We start from the raw sequence: 22,966 nt of genomic DNA on the forward strand, positions 1-22,966 counted from the left end.
CCTAGCACTTCATTCAGCTTTCTGAGCAGTTCTGAGTATTGATGTGATGTTTTCAGAGGACTGTTTGTGATTCCAAGATCTCTTTCACAAGTGCTAAAGGAATGTTCGAAAGGGCTAAAGGAGAGCTCATTACTGTGCATGTAAAGTTGGGACAGGTTTTTCCACATGCTTTGCTTGAGATTTATCAGCAGTTGATTTCATCTGCCATCACTTTGCTTCCAGTCAGTACTGTGAGGTTTTTCTATAGCTGTTTGCAATCTGTCTCCATCTTAAGTACTTTGAATAGGATTGTATTATCAAGAGGATGTGCCACTGCATTATTAATTTTCCTTTCCTCCTCATTTATGTACGTGTTGGACAGAGTAGACCTCCTGGAACACAAGCAATAATCACCTCACTCATTAGGAAAAGTGACCTCTGCCTTTTGTTTTCCATCTTTTACAGGAAATAACCAGATAATTGGTTAGTTATCTACATGAAGACCTCCTCTGTTATCCCACAGGAATGTAGTTTCTTTGCTGAAAGGCCTTCTTAAAATCCTAGTGGAACACCAAAATTGCCTACACACACTTATCGACATGCTTATGTTTCCTTTGAGGCACACTAGGAGATGTAAGACACATCTTCTTTTAAAAAAGCTACATACTATTTTAAAACTATCACTATATTTGCCCCTTTCCATTTCTCATAAAAAGCTAATTTTAAACAAGGAAATAGTGTTAATATTTTTAGCTATTTTATACTTCCATTAGAGCTCTTGACCAAATAGTCATCTGGTTCTGGTGATTTCGCACTCTTAAACATGACGATTTGTTATATGTATTTTTGCTTCAAATAGTTTTCTTTTCTTTACCCACCCCACCTTTCTAGGTCTTATAGGAATCCATTTTGACAGTATGGATTTGTTTTCAGTTTCCAGTGTGGTGTTTCCATAGTGTCTTGACATATTTTGCCCTTTTAGCTCCATTTCAGAAGGCTTCCTCCCTTGCATGTAGCTTCCTTTCTGAGAATTGAACATTGCTGTGGTGGACTTTTTGGGTTATTTTTTGTCCCTGCAGAGATGCTGACCTTTAGTTCATAATGATATCTATTATGATAGCAATGTTTCGAACTTGTACTGCTCAGTATCAAGCCAAATCTCTTCCTTACTGGTTATCCTCTTGTTTTTTCCTAACATTACATATTTTCTGTTTTTCAAATCCAAAAGGATTTTAGACCAGTGTGTGTAATTCCAGATTGTTTTTGTACATATTTTAGAATATGCAGGCTAGACCCTCCTACCCTTTCCCCCAATTATTTGCAGGTCTTTTTTTGCATGTTTTCCACAAAATCTGCTTGTGCTTTGGGTTTCCCGTTCCAAGGTAGCAAAAGCCACCACACGGCCCTCACTTCTTTCCAGAACACCAACTCTATTAATGAAAACTTGATGATTGTTTAAATATGATTAGGGGTTTTTTTTAAGATTTCACAAGCCATACTGGCCAACCTTCCTTCCTTCCTTCCTTCCTTCCTTCCTTCCTTCCTTCCTTCCTTCCTTCCTTCCTTTCTTCTTTCCCTTTAATACAGAAAAGCACTGACTTACTCTTCAGAAGGCTACCCAATGTTCAGAAGAGAGATAAAAAAATCTAGGTCTTTAAATATAAAGATTTCAGTTCCATGAAATCTGAAAGGAAATTCATTAATCATTTGAGGGGAAGAGTAAATAAATAGTAAACAAGCTTATTTCAATAACAATAGACATATACTTTACTAGCTTCAGGAAGTTTCCATGGCAAAATTTATAAAATTCAGAAAAAAGATTCAGGAAGGAACACTGACTTTACAATGCACATTTTCCATTTCTCAACCCCTCTCTCCCTTGTCTGCACGTGCAACAGCTCACTAACAAGTTGAACACAGAATTCAGGAATCCAACCAAAATTAATCCAATTGCCTGTAACTTCTGGCCCACTGGAATTAATGGAATAATGTGACTAAATCTCACTATGCCACTTAAAAAATACACCCTGAAGAGGCAGTGTACTCTCAAAACAGTACTTGTTCCCTATGCACAGAGGAAAAAATAAAATACAGGCTGGTTTTCATTTATTGTTTGCTACTGTAAAATACCAGTGGGTCATTCAAATTGCTTTTTACTCTTACTGTGTGTATTCTTACTGATCCCAACACCTACTATATATGTTCAGATGTAGTGTAGAACAGACAACCTCAGTACCTTGTCAGAAAAAATATCAATTATACAGCTATACTGAGAGCAAGAAATCATCACTTAGCACTGATTAAAGAAAAACAACTTCATGCACATACTAAGTCATATTCTTATATATACCTCAGTAGTACTGAGACTGAATTTAGGTGTATTTGTCTTAAAGAACTGTATTAAATAAACAGATATCATCTAATAATTACCTTTTTTTGCAATTGTTACACAATTTTTCAGTCCCAAAGTGTGCCTGGAGATGTTTTCAAGGATTAGCTGCTCCATCACATTCCCAGGGATTGACGTAAGTCTGACTGACCTGCAGTTCCCTGGGGTCCTCCTTCCTGCCCTTCTTGAAGACGAGAGTGACACTTGCTCTCTTCCAGGATTCAGGAATCTCTCCCAGTTGCCATGAACTTTTGAAAACAAATGAGTGGCCTCACAATAGCACCTGCCAACTCATTCAACACTTGTGGCTGCATCCCATCAGGACTTATGTATGTCCAGAATTATGAGCATTTCTGACACTTAATATGAAGCAGATTTCAAGAAAGGGCCACCTGTGCCTACAGAGAAAGTCTGTTTCCCTGGTCTGTGAGTGGCACTTATACAGGGTGGTGGCCTCCTGCCAGCCTGGCATTTTCTTGAAGAATTCCCTCATATAGAAAAATATCCCACTAACACAGGTCTACGTTAATCAATTCTCATAACCAGGGAAAGAGACAGAAAAGGGCATCTGGCATCATGACGAAAATATGACATGGCTTAAGGAGAAAAGCTCTCCTGTGGCAGATGAATTTGCTTGTGGGGTGTTTTTATACCAAGAGCAGCTGCAGCTAAATCAGAGCAGGATCGATTTGCACAGTAAAGTGCGTGGCCTTGCTACACCTGGGCAGCAGCAGGTTCCCAGTGCTGATGTTTCTCTATCTCAGCCCCATTAGTGTCCAAGGGTGAGAAGTATTCATGGGCCAGAGTGTATCTTCAGGTTTTATATTTAAAACTGTACAAGGTGGAACAAACTGACATATTCTACCCAGGACAGTTTAACATTCTCCACATTTTTCATTCAAACTGAGCCTGTTTCTTCTCTGATGGGCTTAGTGTATTCTGATTCAAGTTTCATTGAAACCTGGGATTGTCAGCTGCTAGCTCAGTATGCTACACTTAGCTTCCTTTTAAACTCACACTGTATTTTTATTTGATTCTAGTGCTCCTGGGGATAGGCAGTGTTGAAACAAAATGGATTTTAGCTGATTTGATTTTCCATCCTATATATTTTTATAAACTCAGAAATGACCAAGCAAGAATGCACTAGAGTAGAATATCAATCTTCTTCTGGGATAAAAATAGTTGAAATAGAAGACATCAGAGGAGACAGAAAATCAAATACCCTTTAAATCCTATGCCATTCTGAATTCTGTATTTCTGAATCCGACAAAATGTTATATTTTTCAAAAGTTATTGTCTATAATTTGGAAGACTAACTCAGTATTTCCTTAAAAATAAGAATATTAAAATTTGAATAGAACAAAACAAAAATGAACTAATGCCAGGTATTAATTTTCTTCTTTTCTGAACTTCCAAGGGAAAAAGCTATGCTTTGTAGAGATGTTATATTTAGAAATAGAATATCTAATTATTAGGATGTCTAATTTAATAAACAGAAGCACACTAATAAAAAGATGCAGATAACCTGAAATACATATCACTTTGTTACCAAGAAATCTTGATTTTTTCTTTTTTAAATCAACAGCTGATATGCAGTTTTATCATCCCTGAACAGATACAATTTGCCATTTATTATGAAATTGTCTTCTCCTCCATGGAGGAGGAAAAGTAAATGAGCAAATTTAGCCTGTAATTCACTCTACTAGAACAACTATAATCATGACATGGCAGAGCCCATCACTGCTGAAGAGTTCATAAACAGTTCTGCACCATTTTTTCTACATAAACAGTTACCCGGTTACTTTGCAGCCAAGAAGCCAATCTGGCAATCAAGCGATGAAGTGCCTAGGAACTGTAAGTAACTTGAAGCATTTCAAAGTAATCTGAAAGTCTAATACACACTACAGAAAGGACACACAAAATTTGGAGCAATTTTTACAAAGGAAATTTTTTCTTTAGTATGGTTTAATTCAGCATTATTAAAGCTAAAAACACTTGAAAAGATATATATGCTTCGGTGTGGAGCCTCAGCCAAACCTGTTTTTAAACCATTAATAACACATTAGCTATCTCTATTAGTTAACTTCTGAATAATGTATAGTATATATATACAAACAGAAAAGGTTGAATAACCTGTGTTCCTTATCAAAAGCATTTTCAGGTAATAGCAACTCACGGGAGTTCTCCTTGCCCTTAGAGAACAGTTATTACAAAGTAAATCTCTATTGTGTTGTAAAGGAGCATGGTATTTTAAAGGCAAATGTAGTATTTCACTGACAATTTAAAAAAAAAACAAAAGCAAGCAGTTTAAACCAGAAAGATTGCAACAGCTGTATTATGAAACACCTCAAGTTTCCAGGTATCAGCAGGCAGACTGTGTAGCTCAGGAGGAAAAATACGGATTCCTTGCATGGCCATACAAAAGTTTAGCTTAGACACTACCAAGACATTGCATTCTGACACTCAACCAACATTAAGGCAATTCAGACAAGAAGCTTCACAAACTCCTGCTGTCCTTTCTAACAAAAAGCCTGTACAGATTTTTATTTCAGTTTAAGATAAATCTTTATTTTCTCCTCTCCCCAGCCTGAAAGATCATGACTCTAAATGTACCAGGTAACTATTTCATATTTAGCCTCATAAAGTTGAAAATTACTACCTCTAGCAAGGGGAACAAAGATTTTCATAGATCTTAAGGCCAAAAGAAGTTATTACAGTCCATCCAGTCTCGAACCTCCAGAAGAATTCAGATCAGATAGACTGTTCAAATGTTTTGCTGAAAGTGCCATTTTCCAATTCTTGAATTAATATTGTAGTTCCCATCTTCACCTTTGACTACCACTGTATGATGTATGAGGAGTGGGTGTGCGTGAAACCCCAAGTCAAAATCTTGAGGTGGAAATTTCTAGGCTTCTTACATCTAATAAAAACATCCCTCAACAATGCCAGACAAAGGAATTCAGTTCTAACAGTGGATTTTAGTAAAACATAAGCGAGAATAATTTACTTTTTAAGCTAACTTAGGAAGAAAGAATACGAAAATAAAATGCTGAAAAGGAGAGAGTTAAATAAAACTTTAAAAATACATACATAAACCTAAAAATTACATACATAAAAAATGAAACATGTTTAGGGTTTTTATAAGAGCACCGGACACAGGCTGGGACATCATGGCAGGAGCAGTGCCCACCTTCCCTGGCATTTGGGCTGAAACCCTTCTGGGTGCCAGGCTGCCCCGCCACGGCTTGAAGGAGCGCAGGCTGCCGCGCTGGGAAACGAGCAACTGTGGTTCCTGCTGAAACCGATGAAAAATGTCATTCTTCATCCTCTGGATAATCAAACCCAACTAAAATAAAACAGGTAAAAGCTAAAGAGAATAAAAATAATTTGAGTGGCATTGCTGTCTGGACAAATTAGTCTCACTGATTCAATTGCCCTATTTATAAATCGTGGATAATATGACTTCTATCACAGCCTCAGAAAGAAGCTGAGAAGATTAAATCATACTATCTGGAACATGAGAAGCATTATAAAAGTGCTAAGTAGCAATTATAAGGTTTTATTATGGGTTAACCTTGGACAAAAAAAAATGAAATAAAACTATTAGGCTTTAAATATATAAAGATTAAAATGAGAAAAGTATAGCTCAGTGGGTCACTGATAAACATCCCAGGCAATTTAACATTCATTGCACTCCCTACTTCAAGCAGTCCCTAAATAATTACTGTGTACCAGCATATGAGCTTGATAAATTGATTTTATTTTGTTCATTGATTTGCCCATGTCAGAGTAAGATTATCATTACAGAATCTGCACACTTGATAGGTACGACACCAAAATAAATTCCCAGGAATAGGAGAGTCAATGTTTTAAGAAAAGATCTCATTAAAAACATAATACTGGCAGACTTCTCTTAATGGAAAAAATTGCCTGCTCACAGAAAGCAGACAACATTAAAATTCATTTCTAGTACTTCTTCTCCCTTTTCCCTCCTCTTGTGTCTCACTGAACGTACATGTCTCTGGTTATATATTCCCTTCTGGTATGTCCTTTTGCTTTCTGTAGAAATGTTTCAACAGCAGACTATATATAGGAGGTCAAATTTCTGTTATAAATACTTTTTGGATATACTTCTTCTCCCTTTAGCCACCCAACTCTCTGAGTCACATTCACTTAGCAAAGCCTGAATAAAATGGTCCCACGGTAAAAAGAAAAGTGTTACATGGTATTTTTTTTTTCCCTTGGGTAAATATTTACATTTCCAGGTTATTAGAGAAAGAAGACCTTTGAATGGAATCACAATAGTTCGAAAGCATCTTTGATTTAGTGTCATGTCCAGGAATGTTAATACTTGATCATCAGACTAATATCTGTATGTGCTGTTTATATGGCAAACCTAAAATGAAAAGCCATGCTAAATGCTCGAGTCTCTGCAATAACCATGCCACTTGGATACTTAAACATTAATCTTTATTTCTCCTTCTAAAAGCTCAAGTCCCATTCTTATTTCTGATAAACTGATAAAGAGCAACCTCTTAAAAATGTTCTGGTCTGACCTCAATTCTGAACTTCAGAGGCATAAAACGACAGACAAGTCTTTATACATGTATTAGTCAGCTCTCTCAGCAGGCTATCAGAAATGAAGATCAGAGATTACCCATACTTAAAAAGTCAAATTTTGCCTGCAGATGTGCATGTTGAGCTCCCATTGAAATCAGCAGGGTGAGTTCATAAAAGGAAAAATTTGGCTCCAAATGAAATCTGCTGATCTAATAATAACATCTTCTACCAAACTGGGTTGGAGGTAGAAAAGATTTCCACTTCTTACTGGTCACATTTTCCTGCTTTGAGTTCAGGAATTTTTCTGCACTTTCTGTCAGGGAAAGGTTAACAGTAATATTTAGCCCAAAGGTCCTTAATCAAAGAAAAAATAGTTAATCTGTTCCATTAATAACTGTGTTAAGACAATTAACACAAATCTGATGCAAATCAGGTGAAATCTGATGCAACTCCTTCCCAGGTGCTGGTTCTTTTGCAAAATGGTCTACAAGAGGCTGTTTCTCACACCAGCTGCAATTCCCAAAAAGTCAATTAAAGAATATTAGTTTCTTGTTTGTTCTGTGTTAATAAAGTGACATTAATATTTCTGTATCTGTTATGCTACTGTTTCTTAATAAGTAGTATGGTAAAGAGCAGTCTGAATTTTAAAATACTTCTCTAAGATTTCACTTCTTTGCCTGCTCATCACTTTCTTATTATTCCTACGTAAAAAGGACTCGACCTTCCCTTAAAATAGGTAGCTTGATATAGACAAAAGCCACTATGTAATCTAGTCTTCATAAAACATTCACTATAATTAAATTGGTAGTATCTAAATACAAGATCAGAAATGTATATCTTATTTCAAAAGGAGTCAGCAGAGGAAATAATGGTACTTAAAATGGGCTTAGGTCTGGGTTATTGCCATAGTTACTGCCATAACAAACTCTCCAAACTTATGGGACTGATTACATAGCAACGACATAAAATTAAATTTGTAGCAGTTGCAAATACATTACTATTACATATTAAACAACCACTTGTGAATATATTTCTTTTCATGTGAGAAAATAAATTGAATAATAAGGACATAACAGAGTAGCTTTCATCTCCTACAAGTTAAGCAGCATAGCAGAACTAACTTCCACTAGTGCAACTAGTGGAAGCTATGTGATGAAGCACTTCATGGTTTTTAGTTCAATTTCATATTTAAAACAAACTTAGAAAACTAAACTTTCCTCCAATAGTGACAACCAAACAACTCTGTTGTATAAAACTACATTTTAAAAAAGGTAAAAACAATATACCAGGCTGTACAACCAAGTAAGGAATGTAGTTAGTAGAAGCATCTTTGATGTTTTACAACATCCTGAAAGTTGACCCATTAACAAATTCAACAAACTTCAACTATTGCTTTTATCATATCAAACACCACAAAGTTTTAAATTCACAAACATTTTATATATAATAAGGACATCTGTAGGATATCAGTGTTCCAGCGAATTTAAATAAGATTTTGGCTTATTTTAAAATAAAGTTTTTTATGTTCTGATATACTCTACTGATGTTTTAGTTTGTATTGGATTTTATATTTTGTAAATTCTATTTTATTTAAAACCTTTAAGTCCTCTAGAATGCCATTAGATCATGTCCTCCATTTCTAGTATCTTACTAAGAGCAATCTCTAGTCTACAAATATTTCATACATACAAAAGCTGTTTATAGAGATACTCTTTAATTTTCTTAGTGATGATATTTTGGCTTTTGGAAAGCTGGTGAATGTATGAGGAGGAAATGGCTATTCTGTATGAACTAGTATTCGAAAATCAGAGAGTCCAGCACAGAACTTATTAAGTGGCTTACTGAAGAGAATAGAATAGGACAATTTAATTCAGATCGATTACAGACTTTGGTAGTGACAGCTGATTTCAAATTAAACTGAAAAAATGTATATGCATTTCAATATAAAGTCTATAAAGTCATTTCAATTCAAGTCTAAAGAGATACCATAATTATTGCATGATTCTATGACAGAATTACATATGTATGAAATGGTAAACTTGAGAAGCATTTGTAACAGTAATTACTTCAAGTGTACTCTAAAGAAAACATTAATACCTCCATCTCCTACACTGCAGGCAAATACTAATAGTTTACTATGCAGCTGTCAACCAATGGATGCTATCGTCTCTTAATTGTACAAACAGTTTAAAAATACTTAATGAAATCTTAGTTCATGCTCTAAAATTCTGTATATTGAATGCTTTCGTAATTTTGATGTTTTTAAACTAAGAATAATAGGAAGTATAGCTATAGTGGGAAGTAATGCTTTTAAACGGTCAAAATACATCCTAGTCTATGAGTACTGAAGCTGCTGAAACAATACTTTAGGACCACTTATTTCTGTAGGCTCGCCTGTTGCAAATTCTGCTAAATAGAAATTTTTTTCCTCAAATTTCTGTAACAGCAGTGAAACCAAACAGTGTTGCACGTGAAAAAAAAGTGATTACACGTGGTAGAAATTTGAAGAAAAAAGGAAGATATCCAGGTGACGTGAAAAAATAACAAAAGTGGAACAAAAGTAAGTTTATTCAGAATACCAGTCAAGTTAATTTACGTCCAAACATCAGTGATTTGCTGTTGATATAAATTCAGACCTCCATATGAAAAATACTTTTTTATTTTAAGGAATATAGAGTCTATCAGTAAAGAAGGTAATTAAAAAGAATTCAAAAGTCACTGTATATGTAATGTCATTTTACTTTACAGATTGGACTGCATGAACTCTACTAGCTTAACTTAATATATAGCTTAATTTTATATTAGCAAACAACAGGTGCATAGGCATCACATTACTATCTGACCAAAATTTGCTGATCCAGTACTGCTGTTGCTCTCTAGTTGCTTGGAAATTCTGGTTATTCAGTGTATCTTCCAGGTAATTATTTCTCACATAGTTTGCATGGGTCTAATTAAAATTGATCTCTTCACGTTCGGTGTACATCTCCATTGCTAGGAAGGACTGTTGTCTTGTTTTTAGGTGTCATTCATTAATTTTCCTGTATATGACCCCTACTCAGCATTCTTTCTTCAAGAAGGATAGAAAATTATCAATTACCTGAGCATTTAAAATAATTTTGGAAGATTTTTTTCTATGAACGAGAACACAAATTAGAAATTCAGCAAGTGACTTTGCTCTCAGCATATCCTTTGTAGGCAGCAGTCAGCACAGTTCCCTCATAATAGCACTGTAAGAGTCCACTTTTCTGAAATACCTCTTTTCAGCACAGCAGTAGCTGAACAGGACCAAAATGAAGTACAGAAGAATGTAAAAGGCTTGTGTGTTTTTGTGGGTTTTTTTTGTTTTGTTTTGGGTTTTTTGTTTGTTTGTTGGTTTTGTTTTTGTTTTGGTTTGGTTTGTTTGTTTGGTTTGGTTTTTGGTGTTTTTTGTTTTTGTTTTTTTGTTTGGTTGGTTTTTTTGGTTTTTTAAATGAACTCCCTATGCTCATTCATTGTCCAGTAATTGAGGTTGCTGATTTAGTATAAGTGTTTGTAATAATACAGTATTTTAACCTTGCCAAATCTATTCCTTTTCTTTCTACGGCCACATATGAACACAACTGAAATTCAGCTAATTATCTTAAGGGGTTGTCTTACTTTTTGTCTCCTTTAGAGAATAAATTACTAGGGACAAAAGGATTGAGTGCAGACAGAAAGTCATTTTGGAGTAGATGATGAGCAGATCAGTTCATTTCTGATCTCTGCATAATTGCGCACTGTTCAGTTTACAAATTAGAAAGAAGTTTCAGGTTGACACTTTCCAGTAAACGTTTGTAAGTCACATACAATTGGCTAAAACTGTCAATTATGCTGAAGAGTCTGCAATAAACAGCATATAATTCAGGCCTGACATCTCTAAACAAAAGGGTTACTTATGCAGTACTCATGTGAATTTCTCATTGCCTTTTGTTTCACAGTTTTGTAGAAAATGAATAGTAGAAATTGTAATAAAATTGTAATAGGCTGTGACAAAAGAATCTAAAAGGATACTTACAGCCTTTGTGAATACACTTGTTACATTAAATACATTAAAAGCCATATTCTATATGCAAAGTTCATAGTCTTGCCATGTAACTACTCTATTCATAACTGTAGAAGTGAATCTGCAAAAACAACCACCAGCTCTTAAGAAGCAAGATCAAGACTTTGGTGAAAACTGATCATGGGAAAATAAAAGACACATGTCACTAAACTCTATTGTGCTTTTTACAGTTAACAATCTTCATATTTTGTCAAGGTGTCCTCTTTATGTGACACCAAAGGAAAATAAATAATTCTATAATAGAGCGGAGTTAATTGAAAATAAGACTACATGATTCAGCTTTTATTTGGCAAGTGTTCTTGAGGTACATAATGCTATTTTGAACTAGAGAAACCACAGACACTACTGCCTGATTTTGATGTTTTATTTATTTATTTTACAGTGGTTAAAAAAAATCAGAAAGGAGTTATATCCCCCATGGAGTCTAGGGGTTCTGCTGTTACTTATAGTGTCGTATATGACAGAAAACTAAAGCAGTTATATGCCACTAGTGATCAGTAGAATATCACGGGATGAGAAAGTGCTTTGCACTGTGTTCTCTTAAGTATGAGAGCTGAACAACCTCTAGTAATGGATAAACTACACTGTTAAAATTGCCTTCACAGTCACAAAATTCTGTTTACAATATCCTAAAATAGTGGCTTCTTTTTCAGAGCGTAAAAGTATCAACATCTAAAACTTCCTATGGGTACTAATTCCTAACAGTATTTCTCAGCAGATGTCTGCAGATAACAAAACAGTGAGGAGGTAGCAGCACGCCAAGTAATGGCTGTTGCACACCAGCAGCACCACCCTCATCAAAGTTTGGGTTGGTATGGAACAAAGAAGAGTCTTTTGGGGAGAAAGAGAGGAAAGGTGCTTCTGCTGCCAGTGCCTGGAAGGGGTCTTTAAATGCAATACCAGACAGATGAGGCATATAAATTGCATACCAGGAAAAGCTTACAATATAAAAACCCTGTGGTGGTCTCATGCAACCCTAAGTGTTCCATGCATTCTGATGAAAAAGATTAAATTTTGTTAGTGATTGCAAGAAAGCAATCAAAATGATCAGCTAATGGATATAAGGGGACTACTAATAGATTAGTTGGGGCTTGAAGTGAATTTAAGACAGTTAAGTGATGGTTTGTATTTTAATAGACAGAAAGCTATGCTTGGAAGACAGAGAGAGAAAGAATGTGTGTTGTTAAGAAACTAGGTTATTTCTCAGTCTGCAGATAAGATCACTCATATGAGAGAAGAAAAAAGGGAAAATAAGAGAGGACAGCAGAGAAGTACGAAGAATATTTTGATTATAGATCATCTGTAGTCTAGGTTGTGTTCTTTGAGGTATGTGAAAACATTTCTCTCTTGTCCTCAGAATCAGAGATGAATACCAATTAGTACCTTAATACAAATCAAGGATCTGCAACAATAATCCATTAATACTGATCAAGGATCAGATGTTTTGTGTGAGTTCAATGTTAGACCACGACCTTAAGAGCTCCAGCAACTATAACTAAATAGAACAGTGACAAATGACACTGAGTAAGCTCATTCCCTAGGAAGTTATTCGTCAGCTTAGGTTTGGGAAGGCTACTGTGTTCCCAACTAGGAGAAGGATTTGCAAGAAATGCAATGACGTGTGACCAATATTTTGAAGAGCTGCTCAGAAGGCTGATAATATAATTTGTAAAGACAAAGCTTTTCAAGGATTTACATGCTCTATTTTAGGCTTACATATATTATTGGTCTTGATATACAACCTTTCTAAAATATTAATAAATTTCACTGTAAGAAAAAATATGAATGTCATAAATATGAATACCTGAGGTAAAAACATATAAAACCTAAAAACATATAGTTTTATGCAGGCCTTCAAATTGCAGACACAACTGTAGCTTTCTTGGTACTTATTAGTTTTATAAACATGCTTACATTCCCTAGTTAGTACACGCATTTTTCTGCAGTATCTATGCTGGAATAACATTTTGTTAGAGCAATACATATATTTTAGGCAGTACATTTTGGAACAATTATTGTACTACTCACACAGCTAATATTATTCAGCTTTTGGCCTATTGTATTCTTATATTACCTGAGCTAATTATGATCACTTAGAAGGTGTTGAAAACACAATATCACCGTGTGTGCATCTAGCAGACTATAATGAAATATTATAGCTTATAAGGATATGAATATATTCTATATGTTTTTCATTTACCATTTAGCCAATAATCTTATGGTACCGTCTTATGATATTCATAAATCTTTCACATAAACATGGTACAAATGAGATAAAAATCAGGGGGTAGGTGGTGGCATCCACCTAAATTTTGAAACAGAAGTCTTGGTGCTTGTCTGGCCCTCATATTAAGATGTCAGAAGCAATAAACAGACATCTATTGATAGTACCTTTGGATTTTCATAAGTGTTAAGGTGTCTGTCATGGCTGTTATTAGACTTTCATTATGTTCTCTAGGACAGATTTTATTTTCTTTTAAAACTGTAACAGGATTCAGCACTATAATCATGGAATCAACAGTTATCATCACAGCTTTAGAATTAAGTGACTTGCTTTGTTTTCCATTAATATCAGGGATTCAGTGTTTCTGTTCAGAATATCTTTTTCTAAATCACAAAAACATCCACAACTATAATAGAAGGCACTGAGTATTTATAAATACATCTCTTCTATGATTCTTCTGTTCACTTACGAATTTAAATGAAGACAAAAAATTTTGGGGCTAACTGTTCATCAGCTACCAAGTACTTAATTTGTCTTATATAATATTTGTACAGGACACTCATTAAATTTTCTGTGTGATTAAAACTCATGGACTTTTTTTTTATAAACTATATTTGATTTTTAAAGGCATTTTTTTCTTCCCATTAGTCATTCTATTTCCTCTTCCTTAGATCCTAATGTTCTACTAGAGAAAACAACAGTCAGCTCAGGTCTCTTTCAAAATGACGGATGATTCCCATTTATGCGAATGGAACAGAGGCACTTTGTTCTTATCAAAATGGCAACTGCCTCTATTGTGCTCTGGCTGAAGGATCCCTGTGGTATTTATAAAGTCTGGCCATGGCAGCCTTGCTGAAAGAGGACACGTCCTCATGAGTTTCTCATTAAGCAATGAATTTATGAAACAACCCTTGAAAACAGATAAGCATTCAGTTACAGAAAATAATGGAAGTTTTTTGGGGGTTGTTTTTACTTTTTAACTATCTCATGAGGCCTAGTTATCAAATAAGGTAGCAAATAACACCATCATTACAAAACAACAAGAAGCTAATATACTTTAAAATATTTAAATTCTGCTCTACAAGTATAGAAACAACTATGTACTCATCATACTTACAAAAGTGTAATAAAGAACAGCATTAATTTTCTATACTTTTATCATATATTCTCATAACTTCTCCGTTTTGCCTTCTTTACTGTTAACTGCATCTCCTGCTTTTTACGCATGTTAGTGATGTACATTCTCAATGTTGATTTGATTCCATTTTAATTTCAGAAATTATAGAACTCTTTATGTGTAGACTATTGGTTTGGGGGTTTTTGTTGTTGTTGTTTGTTTGTTTGTGGGTGGTTGTTTGTTTGTTTGTTTTTAATATAAATCACTATGTTACAAAGCTGTCAATTTCTCCTTTTGAGAGATAACTCCAGATCTGGGGGTTCATACAATGAACCAGCCAATTATTTTATACTGAGAAATACTGATAAACTGACACATACCTTGACTTTCTCTAAGTGATCCTGCAGAGAGTCAATTAGCAGATCCCCCACTGGCTGCCAGGATCCCTTGAACAATTCGGCCTGGCGTAGTTTCAGGTCCAGTTCATCCATTGCCTCTTGAAGGCCCTGCAGTCTTTCAAGAGCATCATCTATCTTCTTTTGCCAATCAGCAGACTGTAGATTCAGCTTATCCCACTCAGTTCTGACCTCATCTCCTTGCCTTTGGAGAAGTTTAGTGACATTGTGGGCCCTTTCCTCAGGTGACAGCTCTAAATGTGAAAGTGAAGAGGCTTTTAAGACATATTCTGTCTTAGAAGAAAAATAATTGCTATCTGGTTAAGTTCAAAGCTCAGTAAGAAACTATTCTTAACTAAAGACACCTGTGAAATTTATTTTATTAATGCATTCTCATTTGAAAACCTTTTAAAAAATTTAAGTCTTGCCACCATATAGATCACTAAAATATGCATTTAAGTACATAAAGGCATTTTTAAAAATGCAAGGTGTAGCTAAAAATTCATCAACTGTGACCTGATTCAGCAAAATAGTTCTGCAGATACATAATTATTAAACATTGTGGATCTTTTACTGCAATTGAGAGGATTTGGGAGCTTCTGTAGTACTGAGACTACAAGTTGAATTTGAGGTTAAATTGCAGCTTTCAGATCTCAAATGGGCCTATAGTTATAGGTAGGTCCTGAAGGTTTAAAGCCAGTTTCAAAATCTGCTGATAAATATCCATGTCTGTTTAGTGCCATAGTGTTCAGAAGGATTGCTAAGGGTTTCTTTCATCTATATTTTTAGCTTAGTTTATGAGTACTGACATTCGGCTTGAAGTGTAAAAAGAACACTTTCAGAGCGGCTGGCAGAATTTATTTAATCACTGATCATCACTGATCTTTCCAGCAATGTGCCATTACCGTGCTCTTTCTTCAATTACCTCTTGGTTCTGGGTAGAGTTTCTCCAGTCCCTCCACAGGCTGCTCTGCTAAGAAGATTCGCACAGTCTCCAGCGCACTCCTGATAACAGGTTCTTTTGTTTTCAGCTCCCTCTTGAAAGTCTGAGAGATGAAACAAAATTATTGTAAGTGGATATATAAAGGAATGCCGAGCGCTAGCCTTTATTTTCATCAATTTAAGTGCAAAATTTCCAACAACAGCTTCCATGTGCGTATTACAAGGAGCTAAAAAAAAATAATATAAAAGAGATAATCACCTTTTGCTTAACCTGAAATCACATTGTATTCAAAGGAGCAAATGTACTGCCAGCATGCTGCAAAGTACCCAAGGTTGCTGATCAAATTTTCTCTGCAAGAGGGATTGCTTTTGTTAATTAACTTCAGAGTAAACTCGAAAACCCAGATGCAAGGGGAAAGGCTTCAGCTGGCTCTGTATTGGACCACACCAGCCTAGCTAATGGTTCTTGAAAGCAAGATTTACTAGAATGCACGGGAAAATCCAATATATCTCACAGCTTTGCTACTGCTGCTGGCAACTGTTATATCACTAGGAAAAACAAAAAAGGACCTATGGATATTGACATGTTAACCCATAACAATTAGTAACCAAAAAAAAATCAATATATTAAATCGTAATACTTTGTTGTAGTAGTGATGTAGATGCATCTCTTCCAAAATTGCATGAACTGAGATTTCTGCAATGTGGAATCGAGGCCAAGATGAAAATTCAGAAATACAATCTAGCCTTGATGTAGGCATGCATGAGTAAAAATTAAAGGGCAGAAAGTAGTCCTTATGAAATAATTATTTCCTAGTTGCTCTAATCAGTATTTATCATATTTTTCCATATCTTTATGTTTAACATTGTTCAGTGATACATTCCGCTTATTTTCAGATCAACTGTATTTCTCCCCTTCATCTTGTCCTTTCCTGTCATTGCTTTTGGCACCTGTCTCATTTCTGACCTATTCTTCCTCTTTCCTATTTGCATTTTTCTTCCTTCAGCATAAGCTCCTTTTACTATCTCTCTTCTATTATCTCATTTTCAAATGACCATGAGTAAGATTCTTAAGGTTCATATTTGAAGTTTTGGGAGGCTACTGAAAGGATACATATCTCATATTTTTGTTGTTGTTGTTATTGTTCACTTTGATTTTGTTGTTGTTGTTGAAGAGAATTTAAGATTCCATTAATCTGAATCCATATGTTCACCGCATAAAAATGCACAGGAAACCCGGCCTATGGGTTACATATTGCATTATATTGAATTTATCTAAATGGTCCTTACCACTGTTTTATTTCAAAATTTTCTTCTCTATTTATGAAACAATATTGAATGCATACTGTTTCCAAGTAGCACGGGTATAAAATAGGCAGATAATTATAGTGCAGTGTAGCACAAAACACAATACTGCCAAAAGGAGAGCCGTATGCCGTGAGCGGAAAGCAGATATTTTACTCCAGGGATTAGAAAATTCTTTTTACAACACAGGCATTGTATAGGCTATATTCACTAATTCAGTTAAATTAAATATTAAACAAAATTTGAGTTTCTATGCAAACTAATGAAAGATTATAAATTCAATATTAAAAAGTTCATTACACTTTGAATTATATTTGATATGAAATGCTCTGTATGGGAAATACCTAACAGAAACAATAATGATAATCACAGCTTCAGTTTATAATAAGAGCACTTACAGGTAAAAATTCCTAATACATTTCAGGAAAGTAAACTTAAGGAAATGACTACATTATTCTGTTATAAATACTTAAATAAACTTTTAATTAAGTGGTCAAGAACTGACCATAAGGCTCGTAACTGTGAATCAGCAAAGTGTGCTTTCCTGAAGGAAATAATGAAGTAAAAAATGTTAATTCTGTGTCATGAACAGGAGAGGGACTGGGATCCTTTCACAGTGTGTATCTGCTGTCATAAGGGAATCTGTTGTTTGATTAATACCTGTAAGAATTATTTTAAATATACACGTTGACCTTTAAGAACCAACACTGATTTTCACAAATAGAGTACTGTATATTAACAAGTAAGCTACCATTGGGCATTGCTCTGCATGAAAGCTGCACGGGATTAGTCCAGAGTTAAAAAATCTTTAATTCAGACATTTTTAGAATTAGAAGTTTTTACAATTAATACTTGGCTCTTGCATGAAGTGCAATGGAAATAGGAACTATAATAAGCTTTTTTCATGCCTCAAATGAGGAAAATCTTTTCCTTTAATTGGCCTCAATGCTCACCTCACGTTACATCACTCCATTGCGCTAGAATGGGGCAGGTCTGCAGCTCAAGTAAGCCAGCAGGTAACATAACTTAAAATGTTTCTCCATGGACTGTGAGCTTTGCTCTCTTCTCGTGGTGTCAAAAGTGACATCAGCAGTCTTATTGGTTTTTAAACATTGTAATTGTATAACAGTTTACAGATACAGTATGTTTTATAAACGTCTCCAAAGACAAATTATTTCTCAGAAATGCCTATTCCCAAAACCAGAGGAGGCACCTGCACAAATGTCTGTTGTGCCCACACACACCAAGAGCAGGAAGGAGTCACTGGTATTCCAGGGGAACACAGAAATATGCCAACTTACAGGACATTTAAAAGCCAGAAATGCCTTTGAGCTACGTACTTGGGAACGAGTAGTACTGCTGTAGAGGAGTGCTGCAGCTGTAGTCAGGTTGACCCCAGCTATGTGCATGTACAATTAATGAGAAGGACACAAAACACCTTCTTCCAGCTTGTACTGCTTTTGCATACAAATACACTGAGTGGCATTTTATCTCTGAAAGAGGGTTAAAGCCACATTCCCCAAATATCTCTTGTGCAACAGAACAAGGATAACACCATCAGATATGCATACTCATCCCATTAAATGTGTGAGCAAGAGTCGTCCCTGCCTTCTCAACTCAAAATAATAAAAAATGATAATGGGAACTTTATGACTTTGTATATTTTGTATTTAATCACAAATAGAGTCTCTTTCTCTTTCATTAAAGGAAAACAGTAAGCCAATGAGTTAAACGTTTTGTCCTTGAACTTTCCCATTCTGGATGTTGGAGCTGGTGGATGTGATTATAGTCTATAAATCCTGAACTTAAGAATAGTACACAGTATGGTGTTAAGATATATTTACAGTTTTCATTGCCTTCCCTAGTTTTGACCTGCGGATTTCTACCGAGTGAGTTAAAATATATTTCAGTATAAGAAATTTAAAGAATGAAAAAACATGAGACTGAAGCTGTAGCATAGAACAGTATTAAAAATAATAAATGCTCATTTCATACTATCCCATTCCAAAAAATGTTCTTTCTGTATGAAGATAAAGCCATCTTTTCTGATTAATGTTTTGTTGTGAAATATGGACATACTACCAATAAAAATCATAAGTAGCAATAAATGATATTTTCTCATCTTTTTTTGGGGGAAAAATATATCTATCTAGAGCCCTGACAAATACATCTTTACAATAAACAGACCATAATTGAAAGCAGAATTAGCCTAAATGAATGTCTAATTTACAGCTAATGATTTCAGGCTAATTTCATTGAATTCCTTAACATCTTCACACTTTGTGGTGACTGTAGAGAAAATCGAACACGCATAATGTGTGACCTGACAAAAAAACAAGTAAACTACTTTATTTAAGCATCTCTATTTGTCATCAACACTACAGCAGTAATGGTATTCTGTCCACTACTTTAATAATACATGTATTGATCAGCTTATCTCAGACCTCCGCTACTTCCTCATCAGTGTCCTTAAATCTCTTTAGATGGAAAAACACAGATTACTTAAATTGAAAGATGAAAATATAATGAGAAGAGAATTGTATTACTAATACTAATATTACTCTCTGTTAACAGAAAAGCAGATATTTTTGTTTTTAATGAATTTCAATGAGAAAGACTACAATTAAATTTATTCAAGATGTTTCCTAACCAGAATGCTTTTTAAAAATAGCTTTTGAACTCAATTTTAAAAAGTAGATATCAACTGTGCTACTAGAAAAGGTTAGTGTGCTGAAGCAGAAATTCTAGTCTTTCTTACACCCTGTTGCTATGTGTTTCATGCAAAAAGGTTTCCAGGGAATTGTTAATAATTAACTTCTATATTCATTAATGCTATTTATGCTATTAATATAATCACTACACAGAAGATGTGGCAGCTCTTGAAAGAATGAAAGAAAAAACAGGCTGTCTGCATGATGCCTAAGTTACTTAACTGAGATCAACAGTAACATGTACACAGTTACTAATACAATTTCAATTAAACATTATTATGAAACTTAGTAAAGCAAAGAAAGCTGTAAGATAATTAAATAATGTTTTGATGAAGAGCACTATTTTTTATCATTGATTAACCACTGCTCTGCCCTCCCCCCTCCATTCTAAAACTTTGGCATAGACACAATTTCTTCAGATGCCAAAAATCAACAAAATGACCCACTATATATACAAGTTCAAAGAAAGAGTGGTTATGTGGGTGTATTTGGGATAAATTCCAAATTGCCTTGTCTAAAAAGTGCCTCACATTTATAACGCAACAATGATTTTGACTGCACGGATGTCTCTTTTCTCAGTTGAGTTCAAGCTCTCCTCTGGCATAGGTTCAAGTATTTGAAATGTTCATCTGAATCCTACTCTACTCTTAAAATTTTTAAAGCCAATTTGGCAACTAAGAGCATTCTAATGATAAGAACCACCTTCTTTTCATCTCTGCTATGAATGTCTGAGGTATTCCAGATGATCTTCTAAATGATGGAGAGGTTAAATATGTTGTTTTTCTTTAAATTACATCCTTAAGGGAAATAAATAAAGGAAATAAAATCAGCTTGTAGCACTGCTTTAGAAAATGGATTCAGGCACAAAATCGTGCTTGCATTCATCATGCCATTGCTCAGTGGCAATCAGTTAAACTGCTTATAAAAAATGTCTCCTGCTGAGGCTTTTTCTCTTCTCCCATGAAGAACTCTATCTGGGTTCAATTCTGGTTTTACCTGGCAAAAACAATTCTTCACAGAAGGAAAGACATTGCATTGACATAGGAAGACTGAAGCTGGAAGTTCGGGTCATTGGAAAGATTGGTCAGATCAGGTAGAGACTTAGCCTGTTTACGGAAGACTTATTTCCAGAACTGACATTCAGGAGAACAAAGTGAACAATCAGTAGATTCTTTTTCTTAAGACCAAAATTCAACCACTCTACTTTCACGTCTCACATGCTGGGAGCTGAGTTTTGTTCTTAAGCAGGGGCTCAAAACTCTCAGGAAAACGCAGCTTCCCAGTACTGTGCTCCAGTTTTAAGCTAGATACTTCTACACTTGTGGTGCGAGCCTTTTTAGAAGCATGTTTTTATGTTCAGAAATGAGCTAACCTGTTTACTCAGATACAGCCATTTATGTCTGCTTCTCTAAAAGAAACTTCTAGAGCAACAGAAAGTCCATAGCGCCCAGGGAAAAAAATATAGTAGAAAAACTCCAAGCAGCAAACACAGATTTTGTCAAAGACAACCTGAATTTGACAAGAGTTCCGCACCAATAGTTTTTCCCTCCCTCTCTGCAAGAGATCTTTGAAGAGTAGATAGTGTAACATAATTTCAACTATTATGTTTTGTTCTTTTATTCCACAGGGAACTGGAATACCTATAACTAGAAAGGCCTGACATTAAACTACAGAAGTGCTACAGAACAAGAAAAGGAAAGAAGCCATATTTCTAAAAGGAACCAAAATGTTCTGGTTTTGATACTAGACATGATGACCAAAGATTTGTGCCTGTATGTATCTGCATGTGGCAGAGAAGATAAACAAAAAGGAGAAGTGAGGAGGAGATCTATTTTGTAAAGTCATTTGCACCTATTCATGGTACCTTATTTTTATGTAACACTTCTCAAACCTTAATTTTACACACTTCAGCTGATTGCTGAGTGACAGAGATCACTTAGTCCATCACTGAAGTCTTGCCACCTTCATAATGAGTTCTGGGAAACTTTCGAATACCTCATAGAAAAATATACAATATTAACATTTTATGAAAAGTAATTTCTCTAGATTAAAAAAATATTTATTTGATCTAGAAGGAAAGGTTATGTTTGCAAATACTCAAATATTATTCAAATGACAAAAGCTTTTTGGAACAATTCCACAAAAATCCTTCTCTAAGTCTTGCTTTGGCTCAAGAGTTTCCTTTCAATAAAAGGTTGAGTTAATGTCAGGCTGAGTTAAAGCAACATCTATATTGTTTCTTCCATCCTGATGTTCTGGATGGGCTTTAAAACTACTTTATGGAAGTTGCTACAAGCATCTGGCTAGAAGAGACCTCAGGCATTTCATATATCTTAACTTTCACAGGGGGAAAGGTAAAAAGGGATGGTGATGCTCTATAATGTCATGGATATTTTGGCCTCACTGTTTCTGTGATAATGCTGGAAGACCCAAGCAAAGATTTGTGAGAAAGACACATCCTACACATCACCTCTCCAGAAGAAAGGCCTAGGAAATATGGCTAAGCTGCCCCTTGCAACAAAGCATTATAGTATCTTAGAAAAGTCTTGTGCACTGACAGTGAGATTTTTTTTTGTTCATCTTTCTTTTTGGCTTTCTCAGCCATTAGGTGAAGATAAGCCCCTGAGAAACCATACTGCCACTGCCTCCCATCAGTCTGCTGCTGTAGACAAATGCTTGTTTCTCTGTGCCAAAAGCCGAGTTGTATACGATATTTCCTGACTTTTTCCACAAATTTGGGGTTCCCAATAACTTAAAGCAGCAGGATGTGTCATCATCTCTTTCCAGACCTGATATTTGTTCTCAGATGTGTCCTTCAGTATGAGGCAGGATAATCTATTAGAGCAATATTTATAATACAGCTACCTGATGAATGGAGAAGACACAGGTATTCCAGATCCATTTTCATTTTATAGGACCATTTCACATTTTTCCATTAAGCAATCAAATCAGAGATTTAGGAACTTCACAACCAACACCTTTTGTGGCAAGTTTCACAGGCTGAAAGTTACATATATGCAGCAGAATGCTTTGAGTGGATGATCACCGGTTTTGAAATATTCTCTTCTCATGGTATCAACTTGAGTAACCGACAACTTAAACAATTCAATAGAAAATATATTTGTTGGAAATAACTTTTTAGATGTCACACTCAAGTACACTTGGTCACCAAACAGGAAGAAAAAACCTCCCATAATGTCATTATTTTAACTAAATACACATGTGGATGAAAGCGAGGAGAGCTAGAATATAATATCCAAGTA

General features: G+C 35.0%; 1 protein-coding gene across 11 annotated transcripts in view; it reads right to left on the minus strand.

Annotated features, from left to right (window-relative positions):
* DMD (dystrophin) overlaps positions 1-22,966 on the minus strand; it is a 1,281,342-nt gene that overhangs the window by 171,349 nt on the left and 1,087,027 nt on the right. For all 11 annotated transcript variants that reach the window (XM_065627016.1, XM_065627025.1, XM_065626998.1 and 8 more), the window contains 2 exons: positions 15,671-15,791; positions 14,731-14,999 (listed from right to left, as the gene is read on the minus strand). In XM_065627016.1, the coding sequence (XP_065483088.1) occupies positions 14,731-14,999; positions 15,671-15,791 (390 nt within the window). The remainder of the gene's footprint in view (positions 1-14,730; positions 15,000-15,670; positions 15,792-22,966) is intronic.

This window comes from Caloenas nicobarica, chromosome 1 (genome assembly GCF_036013445.1).
Source record: "Caloenas nicobarica isolate bCalNic1 chromosome 1, bCalNic1.hap1, whole genome shotgun sequence".
NCBI lineage: Eukaryota > Metazoa > Chordata > Aves > Columbiformes > Columbidae > Caloenas > Caloenas nicobarica.